Source organism: Schistocerca gregaria, chromosome X, assembly GCF_023897955.1.
Source record: "Schistocerca gregaria isolate iqSchGreg1 chromosome X, iqSchGreg1.2, whole genome shotgun sequence".
NCBI lineage: Eukaryota > Metazoa > Arthropoda > Insecta > Orthoptera > Acrididae > Schistocerca > Schistocerca gregaria.
In genome coordinates, this window is record NC_064931.1 from 336157458 (window position 1) to 336172996 (window position 15539).

Consider the following 15539-nt stretch of genomic DNA (forward strand, 5'->3'; position numbering starts at 1 on the left):
ACTATATTCACATCAAGGAGATACTCAATATTTGTAGTTCTGGCAGACTACACATGCTGTAGGAGGCAAACCATGTGTTGCACAGTCCAAGGGGTAATCATAAAGTTTTAATTCCCACACTGACAAAATAAAATTACATAATTAATTTTTTACAATGTAAAATCCAGGATGGAATAATTTTGATATTATGAAATGGATAGATTGCTACTCACCATATAGTGGAGATCGTGAGTTGCAAATATGCACAACAAAAAGACTGTCAAACAAGTAAGCTTTTGGCCAAAAAGGCATTCATCAGAATTAGACAAAACACACACACACATGCAACTCATGCACATAGGCTAAGGGGGCCAGAGACTGTAGTCTTGTGTCTATTAGTTGTGTGTGTGTGTGTGAGAAGGAACTTTTGGCCGAAAGCTTCCTTGTTTGACAGTCTTTTTTTGTGCTTATCGGTGACTCAGTATCACCACTACATGGTGAGAAGCAGTCTATCCTTTTCATAATACTGTCACAATTAATTTGTTTGCAGCCCTGCTTCACACTGAAACCCACACATCACAGTACCGTAACACATTGCTTGAGCAACCATGGATAAAGTGGAAATGGGCAGCACCATACTGATTTGTCTCCTCTAGTGTTATGTTGTGGTGTTGTGTTGTGGGGATTTTAGTGTGTGCCAAGAATGCAGACACATACCTGCAACAAACAAAACTTAATTACTTGCTTCCTTTTCTGAGGTGATAATTAAAACTTTATGACTGTCCATGACACATGGCAAACTCAGTGGATGCTTGAAATACTGAGTTTTCTTTTTGATTTTGTTGTCATCTTTACCAGAACTCTTTACCTGGATATCACATCCAGACTAATTTGAAAAACCCTTTGTTAAATGGGCACATGAAATTACAACTGAAACAATATTGTTTGTTTATAATCAGAAACAATACAGAACTCCCCACTGGTATTGCTCATCACAAGGAACATCACAGGAGCAGTCCATATTTGGGCTGCAATGGTAAACACATGGAAAATCAAAATGAAATATACCTTCTGAAACAAAAGAGAAAAGCAGACATGTAATTTTTGAGAGGAATATATACTCTGATAAAATATTATTAATCTAAGAGTGATCTTTGCCGATATACAGGATGATTTTTTCAACCATGTACAAACTCGAGGGATTGACCGATGAGTGGATATGGGACAAAAAAAGGTCTAATGAATTTATGTCCATATATGCACGGTTTCCTTGCTAGAGATCATTTATTCAATCATACATTGTTACAGAGATTGTAGTCATATTCACACTGTACCTTGCAGCCAAAATTACAGTATGTCATGAAAGTGGCTTCCATATTCCTAAACACATGCGTGAACATGCCATAGTATGTTCTGTCTCACACATTCACATTGGCCAGGCGGCATCCGAACAGTGTCAAAGGCAGCACGAATAGACTGGTCCAGTGTCTCCACATGGGCTCTGGATACTCGATACTTTTGAGTTGGCCCCATAAAAAGAAATTGCACAAGTTGAGATCCAGTGAACAAGCAGGCCATGTAAGTGGGCCCTGTCATCTGATTCATCAATCAGGGAAGACATGACTGAGATGCATGTGGACATTAATGGCAAAGTGGGCTGGAGCACCATCACGTAGCAGCCACATAACCATTTGAATCATCAATGACACTACTTCCAGCGGGGAGGGCAGAGTCACTCACAAGAAACTCCATTACTTCTGGCTCATTAGGTGACATGGAAGGAAGACTGATCCCAAAATATGGTCGCCAATTATCCCAGCCCACATATTCCGGCTGCACTGATGCTGATGATTCACTGTCACCATACCATGCAGGTGCTGCATAATATCCCACAGATGACTGTTATGAAAGATGAAGATTCCAATCTTCATAACAGTAGCCTCATCTGTGAATAGGATGGATGAAACCAATCCTGGAATCATGGTTTACTTGGAGAAGAAACCAGTCACAAAACTGTTCCCAAGGTGGAAGGTCTGTCGCTATTTAGCCCTACACATGCAGTAACAGGGTGTATACGTGGACAAGGAAAAAAAATTCCCGGATTTCTCCCTCATTTCCCAGTTAAAAATACATTTTCTCCCAGGTGAAAACATTCTTTTTCCCTGTTAACTGACAGTATCTTTTCTCTCGGAACTGTATAACTTATGAGTACTTTCAATGATTGTGGTTTTATACACAGGAGTAGAATTTCCCGGCACTTTAGAAAACTAAACAGGGGGAACAAAACGCGTTTTGGAAAGATATTTGATGTGCAGCAACATGTACGCATTGCAATTGAGATTACGATGTGCTATTGTAAGCCAGTCATAGCTCTCATGTCACGTGATCTCACCTGCCGATGACAGCGGGTATTCAGAGCTTAGGACACGTGATGTAGTCAGCCAATAGCAACATCATTGTTAAGTAGTGTGAACGCACAAACAGAAAAAGTTAAAAAAGTTAATGGTTTAAATTAATATACATAGTGTTGCTACACAAAACTCAAAGCTTCCACATATAATATTGGTCTGTAAGATTAATACGCCGCAAGAGAAGCTAAGCTTTCACATACAATGTTGGTATTTTACGCGCGTATTACAGTTTAAGATTTATCACACAAATGTGGCCGTAAAGTTTTTAATAACAACATAAATGTCTGATCTTCTGGGCTCAAAATTCATCTAAATGGCTCGTCATCAAAGAGTTGATTTTTAAATGAGAGTCAAATGCTCATAGTACATTATCGCACATAGCTCTGTTGCAACTGCCAGAATGATACTTTGACGGTAACGCTTTTCAAACCATCATCTGGAATATTTTCCCGTGACCTGTTAGAAATATGTTCGTTTCCGCAGTTGCCAGAGAGCGCCAGATGACAAGCGTCACTGCGCTTGCGCTGCTACGATGTCGAAGGGAGCCCGTATGTTCGTACGTGTAAAACATTAAAAGATCATACATTATGCCATAAAAGAAACAAGACATCAGAGGATACTCCAAGAGCATCTGAATTTCGTGACCCATATTAAAATGTGCACATTTAAAGTGCATATTCGTATGTCAATATTCCCAGTTAAGTAGGTCACGACCTGATATTAAGCTATTCAATGTGGTTTTCAGGATGTAAATTTTCTTGGAGTACCAGTACTGTGTTATCTCATGTTTGGTTCTTTATTGTGGCATAATGCCATACGTGCTAGAAGTTGAAAATGTGCACTTCAAATGCAGCGAACAATGTGTGGAATTAAACACTTCGTTTCAAACATATTGTCTGTCTCAGAGGAAAAGATTAATAAAAGAAAATTTCTTTAGCAAACCAAGGCAATTAATTATTGACTGTCAGAAAGGTGGAAATCAGAAATCTGTTTTGTTTTCATTTGGCATGAGAGCAGTAAACGAAGAGGAAACTGCAAAATCACCAAATGTAAACACAGGTCACATAGAGACTACCCACTTCCCCACTGTAACTCAGACTTCTCCCCACATCAGCCCCGGATCTACAATATTTCCGAACTGGTGCAATACCCTGCCACTCCCTTGAGCGTTTGAGATAGGACGTGAAAAATTTTTAAAAAATCAAATTTTCAAAAATTAGTTCATTTTGTATCGCACATCTTTCTGAAGAGTCTGATGCATAAAACATATGTGTTCAAGGAAATGTAAGACATGTTATTTGGTCTAAAGTGTGTCAGATGTGCAGTGCCACCCCTCTTCGCAAAGCATTCTTGTATCGCACGTCACTGTACTTCGCTCTGTGGAACTCAAAAGTGTATATTTTGTAATGGATGCCATCAAACCATATTCAGGACAGTGGAAATTAAAATGCCCTGTGGTGCCTCTCCTGCTTACAATCGGTCTGTTTGACATCCTGTCCCTCCTTTTTTTGTTAAAAAAAAAAGACTCTTCAGAAATTTTGCACTCTTTATTCCCTATTGGCTAACAACTTCCTGCATTGTGTGACATAAAATTAAATGTAGGATACATTAACCCAGTAAAGACATGAGACAAACAAGATAATACACATTTCTTCAGTCCTTAGCTCCTAGATATTTTTTTCTCCGTAATCTTGCTACAGCTTTACATATCGTGCTTTCCTTTCTGTGAAAGAATCTGTTACCTCATCAAAGTTCGTCAAGCGTTTTGCTACATGACAAGTAGAGATGCCATTGTCTAACACTGAAAAAGCTGTTAAAGAAAATAGGACCCAAGACTGATGTGGTTTCCCTATCTGATTACGTCTGTTTTGTCACTGTCTGCTAGATAAAACAAAATAGGCCATTCTAATACTGCAACAATTGTAATACACACCAAATAAATGAGACTGTTTTGGCACAAACGGTCTTTTTTGTAATGACAGAATATAATTCACAAAGTACCAATATCAAATGCCTATTAGGCCTACTACAAGCAAAATGCCTTACGTTAGAAAATAGTTTCACACTTCATTCATATGCTCCAGTTTCTCAAGTATGAGATCGAAAAGTAGTAGTACGAAATTTTTATACAAATTTAGAATCGTCATTATGTTCTATACTTTGTGTGTTGTCCCTGTTTCTTCTCCTTCCTCGTTCTAACAAACAGCCTTGTTATCACTAATTCTGTAACTATTCCTGCCAATGTCAAAGCTTATTGGCAGGTTAACTCCACTAACTCTGCCAGAATCACCGGTTTAGTTATCCCGTGATTATTCTCCAGTTAGACGCCGCTACATTGCGTTTTCCGCGCTTCTTCCAGAATAGAATTTAAAGCAGCTGCTAGCCAGGGACTGTACAACTGGCCCTGACTAGTATAGCGATCTGGCTAAAAATTTTCTGTCAAAATTTCATTTTTTTGGATACTCCGAGAAGATAATACGTAATCTTCCTTACCTGTTATTCATTTATTTCCACTTCTGTAGTCTGAATCTATGGATTTAGCTAGTAATTATAACAACGCTCATCATTTGCAAATCCAATCCACCACACAATCAGACAGCGGTTGGCATTCATCCATTCGGCCTTACTCCGCTCATCTCGTGTAGCCCCTTTTCTCTGTAGGGAAGTTTGTGTCTACATGCGACGAGGATATCTCCTGACAGAGACATCATGTACACTATGCACGAATTCACAAATCAACTTAGAATGTGTTCAAAAATGTTCAAAAACTGACAGGGATGCGTTTCAAAGTCATATGAATAATCGATAGACTAACGTGCGCTGGATGCTAGTCGCTTTGTGAAACAAGGATTTTTCTCTCAGGAGTATGAATTTGCCCCCCACCCCACTCATAGAACTGGGCCTACTGCACATGCAAGTATCTGGCAGCTTGGGCGTTCCAGTAAGATTTTTCCCGGTAGCATCCAGCTACTTGCTGTGACTGCTTACACAGCCAACAGCCATATTTCTGTAGCCAGAAGTGGGAGAAGGTACTACTCAACTGTCCATTCGCATGATTCCTCTCATAACTGCTAAAACGAAACTAATGTAAACAGTTGTGACGTCATGCTCATCGGAGGCAATTTGTTGTTACAGAACATTGCATAGTCTTCCTAAGGCCTTTGACACATTTTGCTGTTGGCAGACACTTGTATGACCACAGTGTTTTGTTGTTGTATATGGCGCATTTACTTTGCAGTTTAAGTTTTATTTTCGCTTTTTCTCTTGTTCATGTTTTATTTCTGCAGTATTATTCTGCAGTAGTGGGATGCAGTAATATCCTTTTTTAGAGTATCGGTTCTTACCAGCCACAATTACAAAAATTTAACTGAAAACAAAAACAACGAAAAATTCCCGGAATTCTAAAACATTCCCGGGTTTTTCCCGGTTTTCTCCCAGATGAAAAAAATTCCCGAGTTTTTCCCCTATCTCCCGGTTGTCCCGGGGTCGTATACACCCTGCGTAAGTGATAAGGGTAGTAACAACTGTCATGGATAATATTCCATGTGGTCATCTGGCTTACTCTGTACTATTGGGCCAACTACCTGGTACTGACAAGGTGGTCACTTTCCACAGTGTTAATCACATTTTCTTCCAACTCTGGTGTCCAAACATTTTGGGTATGTCATTCATATCATCCTGCTTCCTGGAACAATCCCGTCTTAGACAAATGGTGAAACACTATTGCAAACATTGAATGCTGCTGTTGTTGTTAGTGGGGATAGCTCTCCTGATACAAACTTGTTGCCCTCCACCCATTGCCATTTGCCTTTCTGTAAGTAAACACCATGTCATCAAGCTCTTGACTCGAACACAGAACCATTGTGTACAACCCTGTATCACATTCACTACAAGATGAGTCACCAAGAGAAGTGAATCAGACACAACATTACCAGGAGAGGATGATAGGGCATGATGTATGAGGAACAGTACCACCTTCTAGGAGGAAACCATGCATACTGTAACTGTGGCTGCATGGTACAGCACATATTAGAGTGCAGTCTCTGTAATAGAGTATGACTGAATAATGGTCCCTAGCATGGAAACCATGAATTTCTGACATAAGTTCATTAGCCTTCTTTTGTTCCATATCCTCTCATTGATCAGTCACTGGAGTTTCTACATGGTGGAAAAATCACCCTGTACATTAAAATCAACATAAATTGTAATTTAATCATCTCAACTGCTGCTTGTATAATACATGATATAACTATATCCTGTCTGTGACCATCACATGCTAAAAGGAGGAAAGGCTGATGCAGAGGCAGACAGTGATCGTGTGCTAGTGTGCTACAGATCACTGTAACTATTGCACTGAGATTATACCATTCCTCTTTATATGCAAGCAAGAAATTGCACAAAATTATAATATTTCTCTTTGAATGCAAGCCAGAAATCACACAAAAAATACATCATTTCTCTTCAAATGTGTGCTGGTATGCAAAGAAAAGTGATAGAAACATGTTTTGTAATGCTCTCTCCATGATAACTAGAGAGTGGTGTTGAGTGCTGAAATGATAGTCAGCTGTGCTATGATCAGCTCAGAGAAGGGACACAGCTATATGGTCCAATGAGATAACATCCCTGCTGACACTGAGGGTGCTATGTTGTTCACAGCACCAGGTTGGTATTTTTCTTTGAAAGCCTGTGTTAAACACTGTGCAAGCAACATGACAAATTCTGTAAATGATATACAAAAGAGGGCCTAATCCAGTAGACCTTTCAAGGAGGAAGTGAAAGTTTCAAGTTTCTAAAATATTTCACCTGAATGGGCCATAGGAAAAGGAATATGCTCTCTAAACATTGAGGAACAGAGTATTAGAAATTTAAAAAAAAGTTAAACAATTAATTACAAAACTTCAGTATGTTTAAACAGTTAAATTTACATCATAAATTTAATATATTCAAATTATATGAGGAAATTTGGTATGAAAGTGTACCAGAGCTAGATCTGTGGATGTGATGTTCACAATGCACTATTTTGCCTTATGTGTTTGTTATTCAGAAACTGTGACGTGTGGGGTACAGAGGGGGTGGAGATCTAGGACATATACATGCAATAATAATAAAAAAAGTCAGAAATTATAAAAACATAAACAATATACTTGTTCTTAGTGCATCAGGTGAAGCTAATATTGCAATAATATTTGGTTGCTACTATCATGACAACATAGTGAAACAAAATCTGTTGTATATTGTAGCACACTGGCAAAAGTTTCATGAAATGCTATTGAGTTGATATAATAATGAGAATTCTCAACTCATTACCATAAAAATTTTGTAATATTATAAAAAAAATATTTCTATGGAGCCAGTATAGAAAGCAAAGTTTTATCATACATGATTATTCTCTTATTTCTGCATCTGTGGTGAAAAATATGTTTATCAGAGAAAATCAAACAATGGAAACTCCAGGTAGGAATATCAACAAAGTAGGAAAAGATAGGTTGCTCTTTACCATAAGGAAGACACATGAAGTTGCACACAGGTACAATCAAAAGACACTTATGCAAGGCCTTCAGCCACAATCTTCATCAGTGAAAGAGAAACACACACCATTCATACACACAAGCATCTCATGCACACATGACCACCAACCATGTCACGTATGCGTAAGGTGTACTTGCTTGTGTGTATGAATGATGAATATTTCTCTTTTTGCTGATGAAGGCTGCGCCCAGAAGTTTTGTGTAAGTGCCTTTTAATTGTGCCCATTCATTGTTTAATATCTCTTCTTTATGATAAGTAACAATCTATCTTTTCCTACATTGTATATCAGAGATAATTTACACCTTAGTGGTATGTTAGAAAAAACTTTCCAGTATCTGTCACAGTCATATAGTATGCTAGAACATATTTATAGCAAAGTATATTGTTTCTAAAATTGTCCAATAAATTGTGTAACTGGCAGATATTTTGGTACTTAAAGATAGTTTATAAAAATAATGAAAGAACCATAAGCCATTAAACATGTGCAGCAACTATCTGTCTTACACACACGTACATGTAATTAATAAGTGATTCAATCCATATTTATTCAAACAAAGTAGTTTCCACGCAACAAAATAATTATGTAAGAAATATATTAACCAATGACAAAATATAATAAGAAAAACATTTATGTATAAATAAGTAATATAGGGCGACAAGCAAACAGAGACAAAACTTAAGCTTTTGCAAACCGGCAAGCGTGCCAGGCATTTTCCATACTGCAGCTGAACAGCTCCATTTAACTTTAACCACATTCCTGTTTGATAAATATTTCTGAATGGCTTATCAAAGTATTTAATTATACTATGAGATGCAGTTTAATTAGATTCTGCTTGGTTCAAAAATAACAGTTCCTAAACATAAGCTTTCTTCTGTCAAGACATAAGGCCAGCTTCTTGCACACTTGGATTAAAATTAAAGATGCTTAAGTTGGAAATAATGGTGCGTTTGCATTTTTTACAGAACCATGTGATCACAGATGACAATGTGTGCCATGCACAACACCAACTAACATATTCAGAACATTCACCTATGTAAAGCCAATTATTGATGCAGCACTACGTGCAACATAACAGTGTACTGATGGCATTTTAAGCTTGTGAGTGTCTAAATGTACCTGCTAAAAAACCGAGCAGCATTCAAAATCATTCATTTAATGAAAATAAAACTCAGGATAGAAACCTTCAATTATTTATTTAAGTAGTCAAATTTGACTTGAGAGAAATTAAGGTCCCAAAAGTAACATGTAAAATAATTTTGAAGTTTTCAACTTCTGTTTTTTATTTGCTTTAAGATTGTGTAGATTTGAACCAGGAAATTATACCATCCATGTATTATGAATAAGTTCATACTTCTCATTTTACGTTGTGTTTAGACATAACTTTGCTCTGCCTGGAAGAGACCAGCATTCTACTTTACTTAATACAAAAGATTAGCAATATTTTTAATAATGGTTGAGGTCCTTTTTTATTGTGAAGTACTATTTAATGTTGTTTGGTGGTTTAGTTTCTAAGAGTTTGACAAGTATTAATGTTCTTGGTAATTTATAATTCCACTTGTCGCATTGATCTCTCACAGGAAAACCAACCAACTGCCTCATATTGTGGTAGTTTTGTACCTATTGATACAGGCATAAATGTTGAAAATGCAGTCCGTGCTGGTCTCTTTTTGTACGATGTTTCAAAGGTGTGCTCAATATTCAGCTCAGTACTTCAAACATAAAAATGCAACACAGACATTAACAGTCATATGGATGCCTTACAGTACACATTATATTGTTGGTACTTTATAACACAGATGTACACAGGCAATAAATAAATTAGGGTTTAACACATGTTAGTCAAATCATTAATGAAGGGGAGACGTCAACAAAAGACAGTGATGCAACTTACCTTCATCATAAGCAGCAAGGTGTTGAAAACAATAAGAATCATTATAAAATATTCAAATGGTGTTGATACTACAATCCTCCAAATTTTGTATTTGAAACCATTCCTCTTGTTAGGCATATATCGTTCGAGAGGACGAGCACCAATTGTAAAATCAATGCACGATTTCTGAGGAGAAAAGAAACCAAGCAATTATCACACATTGTTCAGTGATTGGTTTATTTGTTACTTCTTATGAGTAGTAGTTTGTTCATGAAAATGGAGATAAAATAAATAGAGGGATTATGAGATTTGGGTGGGAAGGTATTTTGTGTGTGTGTGTGTGTGTGTGTGTGTGTGTGTGTGTGTGTGAGAGAGAGAGAGAGAGAGAGAGAGAGAGAGAGAGAGAGATATGAGGGGGAGAGGGGGAGGGAGGGAGGGAGGGGGGAGGGAGGGAGGGAGCCAGGGAGGGAGAAGGAAAGGGATAGGGAGGGATGGAGAGACATATGTAAACATTAAAACCCTTTGGTAACATTTTGAAATCGCCTAAAACTGAAGAATGCAATGGATCATTGCAAAACAATTAAATTACCCAATATGAATTTCTCAAGGAGAAATAAGAATACACAACACCTCCAGTAAGTGACATATGGGGACTCTTATGTGATAAAATTTGTAACATTCAGATTGGTGTATCAGGTATTACATGTTGGCCAACTGTCACAATGAAAGAGAAAGTTATACATCCCATAGCAATGCCTACTATGAGTTCTTTTGTTTCACCTTAAGATGAACTTAGCAATGGCCATATTCTCAATTTTACTGAACACTAATAGTACCTATGGAATTATCTATGGATTGTTTTTCTGTACATTATCTATTAATAGCACAAGATATGTTATGATATTGTTGTGCTGTAAACTATGTTTTGCCAGCACTTTAAGGATGTGACATAATACATTGTTACAATCACAATCACTTAAAATAGTTCACAGCACTCCTAGTTTGCAGGAAATTTTAAGCAGGTTTGATAAGGAGAGAGTAGGTCACTAAGCTAAGAACGATCCACCTGTTATGAGGAGAGGAGGAAGCAAAGATGAAATAAAAGATGCCAATATCGATATAAATTTTATAGAAGGGACAGAGCAAGAAATATAGGTGGATTAGAATAAAATGATAAAATTAAAATTAAATAAGATAAATTTCTAACAAACATCAATATGTGACAGGAAGTAGACTTAAGATAATGAAGATTATGTCTAGAACTACAATGGAATAAGATGATAAGTTGGTCCATTTGTCTAAGATGAAAAAACTATGTGTAAGAGTGAATAGTAATATTAATCCTGTGTAGCTCAATGACTTGATGCAAGTCTTTCAATTGGACACCACTCTGGCAACTTGTGTGTCCTTAACTTACCCTAATAATCATACTGGCGAAAAATGACCTACAGTTTAATGTGGAGTCTGAATCACATATTGGTTCCTGGCACAACTCCACATTATTGTGGGCAAAGGATTGATTAAAGGCACTATATCACTGTGCCTGAACATAGACCACTGTGGAAGTGAACATGGATTTTAGGAGACTTTCTGGAGGATTTTGGGAGAGATAGTGTTTGAGAGCTGAAAAGAAGCCATATGTATGTGGAATGGTGATGTAGAGAGTTACAGCAATGTTAGGAAGGAAGGATTCATGAGGGAGAGCGATGTGTGGTAAGTAGAATGGGAGGCCCTGTATAGTATTTCAACTTCACACTTTCTCTTCTCTTTCAGTTAACTTTTAAATCTCACTCAGTCCTTGTTACCTTCTCTATAATAAAGCTGATACGGTTCTTACTACACACTACTTTTGAGCTCCTATTGTCACAGGTGACTTTTTCTTCTTCTCTGGCCTTCTTCCTCATCATAGCACTTGGATCCTCTTAGCTCGAGTTCTTAGTGGCTGGCCTCCTGTAAAACCTCCAACTACTAATTCATTTTTTCACTCTGTAAAATGAATTTATTGTTCTGAAGGCCACAACTGATGAGACCTATATAAATGTAATTTGGCAATACATGGAGCTGCACAGATAGGTACCAGCCAGCCTTCCTATCACTATTCTATTGGACCAAAAGTATCTAGGAATCAATACATAATGTGTAATTGTCCACTAGATGTCACAAGAGGTGGACCCACTAGCACAGAAGGAGGTGAGAAGTATTGCATTGTCAGTAGAGAGGCAGTAACACCAGAATGGGTTGGTCAACAGAGCTCAGTGACTTTGAACCTGGATTAGTCATTGGATGTCACCTGAATAGTACAGCAATGAGGAACATTTCAACCCACCTTCACTGTTGTTGATGTGATTGTGAAGTGGTAACATGAAGGAACAGCCACAGCTAAACCATGACCAGGAGAGGGATGATCAAACATTGTAGAAGGTGGTTGTAAAAAGTCACATGAAATAAGGGAAAGGAACTACTCATGAGTTCCAAAGCACTACCAGCATTCCAGATAGCACAATGAGTGTGCCTAGAGAGATATAAAGAATGACACTCAACAGCTAAGCAGCTCCTCAAAAGCCACATACACTCCTGGAAATTGAAATAAGAACACCGTGAATTCATTGTCCCAGGAAGGGGAAACTTTATTGACACATTCCTGGGGTCAGATACATCACATGATCACACTGACAGAACCACAGGCACATAGACACAGGCAACAGAGCATGCACAATGTCGGCACTAGTACAGTGTATATCCACCTTTCGCAGCAATGCAGGCTGCTATTCTCCCATGGAGACAATCGTAGAGATGCTGGATGTAGTCCTGTGGAACGGCTTGCCATGCCATTTCCACCTGGCACCTCAGTTGGACCAGCGATCGTGCTGGACGTGCACACCGCGTGAGACAACGCTTCATCCAGTCCCAAACATGCTCAATGGGGGACAGATCCGGAGATCTTGCTGGCCAGGGTAGTTGACTTACACCTTCTAGAGCACGCTGGGTGGCACGGGATACATGCGGACGTGCATTGTCCTGTTGGAACAGCAAGTTCCCTTGCCGGTCTAGGAATGGTAGAACGATGGGTTCGATGACGGTTTGGATGTACCGTGCACTATTCAGTGTCCCCTCGACGATCACCAGAGGTGTACGGCCAGTGTAGGAGATCGCTCCCCACACCATGATGCCGGGTGTTGGCCCTGCGTGCCTCGGTCGTATGCAGTCCTGATTGTGGCGCTCACCTGCACGGCGCCAAACACGCATACAACCATCATTGGCAGCAAGGCAGAAGCGACTCTCATCACTGAAGACGACACATCTCCATTTGCCCTCCATTCACGCCTGTCGCGACACCACTGGAGGCGGGCTGCACGATGTTGGGGTGTGAGCGGAAGACGGCCTAACGGTGTGCGGGACCATAGCCCAGTTTCATGGAGACGGTTGCGAATGGTCCTCGCCGATACCCCAGGAGCAACAGTGTCCCTAATTTGCTGGGAAGTGGCGGTGCGGTCCCCTACGGCACTGCGTAGGATCCTACGGTCTTGGCGTGCATCCGTGCGTCGCTGCAGTCCGGTCCCAGGTCGACGGGCACGTGCACCTTCCGCCGACCACTGGCGACAACATCGATGTACTGTGGAGACCTCATGCCCCACGTGTTGAGCATTACAGCGGTACGTCCAACCGGCCTCCCGCATGCCCACTATATGCCCTCGCTCAAAGTCCGTCAACTGCACATACGGTTCACGTCCACGCTGTCGCGGCATGCTACCAGTGTTAAAGACTGCGATGGAGCTCCTTATGCCACGGCAAACTGGCTGACACTGACAGAGGCGGTGCACAAATGCTGCGCAGCTAGCGCCATTCGACGGCCAACACCGCGGTTCCTGGTGTGTCCGCTGTGCCGTGCGTGTGATCATTGCTTGTACAGCCCTCTCGCAGTGTCCGGAGCAAGTATGGTGGGTCTGACACACCGGTGTCAATGTGTTCTTTTTTCCATTTCCAGGAGTGTATTTCTGTAGTCAGTGCTTAGTGTTGTTAGAGCTGGTGTAATGAGCAATGTTACTGGACAGTGGATGACTGGAAACGAATGATTTAGAGTGATGAATTACATTATATCATGTGAAAATCCAATGGAAGGGTTTAGTTTTGGTGAATGCCTGGAGAACATCATCCGCCATCATGCTTAGTGCCAGCAGTGAAGTACGGAGGAGGTTGTTCTATGGAATGGTGCTGTTTTTCGTAGTTATGGTGTAGTCCTCTTACTGTACTTCACAAATGCTAAATAAGGAGGGATATGAATACACTTTATAGCGAAGTGTACTGCATTGTGGAGAGAAACTGTTAGGAGAAAATTGTTGATTGTATCAGCATGACAATGCATCTTGTCATAAAGCAGCATCTGTGAGGTAATGGGTAACGGACAATAATGTTCCAGGAATGGACTGGCTCACCATGAGCCCTGACATTAACCCAGTGGAATATCTTTATGAAGTTGACTTTGCTCCAGGCCGCAGCATCCAACATCACTATCTTCTATGGTTTGGGCCCTTGCAAAATAATGGGCTGCCATTCCTCCAAAGACATTCTAAAAACTCACTAAAAGTGTCCCCAGCATAGTTTAAGCCACCATAAAGGTGAAGGATAGACAGAACTCATATTAATGTTCACTAATGAGTATCCAGATACTTTTTATCAGATGATCAGATGGTGTATTTTTCTGGAGTGAAATTTCCTTTTAATATAATTCACAGCCAGAATACACTTGTCAATGAAGATGAGTTTACTATTTACACCATTATAAATGTACACTGCAATCCTTAATTGTGGGCTACTGATATGACAGCTTAGTAGCATGGCAGCATAAAATTTATAATAAAACTCCATATCCTGGTTGAATATTTTTAACAAAAACCCCCACATACTATATAGTCACGGATTTTAAATAAACTATTTAAAATGTATTTAACTACTTATTTTTTCCCCAATTACAGCTGTAATCTAGTACTACAGTATGCTGTTAAGTTCCAAGAAACTTAAGAGTTCATGCGATTTACAGAGGCAGTATATTATTGTTAATTTACTCTTTGACACACTCTGCATCTCTGAGAAATTAAGGAGTTCAGGAAAAATGAAGGAAATTTCGAGTGTAGTAACATTTCATGGTACCTATATGTCTCCAGGATATGAATAACCCATTACTTCACATATTATGAAACTGCCTGTTAACAGAATTTAATTTTATAAGAGAACAATAACAAAATGAACAGTTTTAAAATTAACAACCATTTTGAAACTCCTGTCATATTTAATATGTACTAATAGGATGCATTGTATCATGTCCCAGACACCACAAACACATCAGAATTCAATGACCATATAACATTATTGGTGGCACATTGAAAGGCAACATGATGGTTTTGAAACTCACCAAATCGTCACATCACTATATTAAGGACAGTCTATACAACAATTGCTAAATCAGGAAAGTTTCAATTCTTGAGTGACTGGTCTTCCTTCAGATAACTCCACAAATAATATTTCAAGAGGAAAATGCTCAACCATGTAGAGCAAGGCAAGCCTTCACTAAAGAAGAATAACTACCACTGCTTCCATTATCAACACATCCACTCACCAAGTGACTCACTGAACACACCTGGGTTCTGATTAACTAACAATTTGTTCTGCATGACCATCTAACTTCTTCAATGACTTGCATACAAATTGTATGGAGGGGGATTCACAAGAAATGCATGCAAGCCCTCTTTCA

The 15539-nt window shown here is 39.2% G+C and overlaps 1 protein-coding gene across 1 annotated transcript in view; it reads right to left on the reverse strand.

Annotated features, from left to right (window-relative positions):
• LOC126298058 (voltage-dependent calcium channel type A subunit alpha-1) overlaps window positions 1-15539 on the reverse strand; it is an 860595-nt gene that overhangs the window by 504634 nt on the left and 340422 nt on the right. The window contains exon 23 of the mRNA XM_049989377.1: window positions 9812-9976. Coding sequence (XP_049845334.1) covers window positions 9812-9976 — 165 coding nt within the window. The remainder of the gene's footprint in view (window positions 1-9811; window positions 9977-15539) is intronic.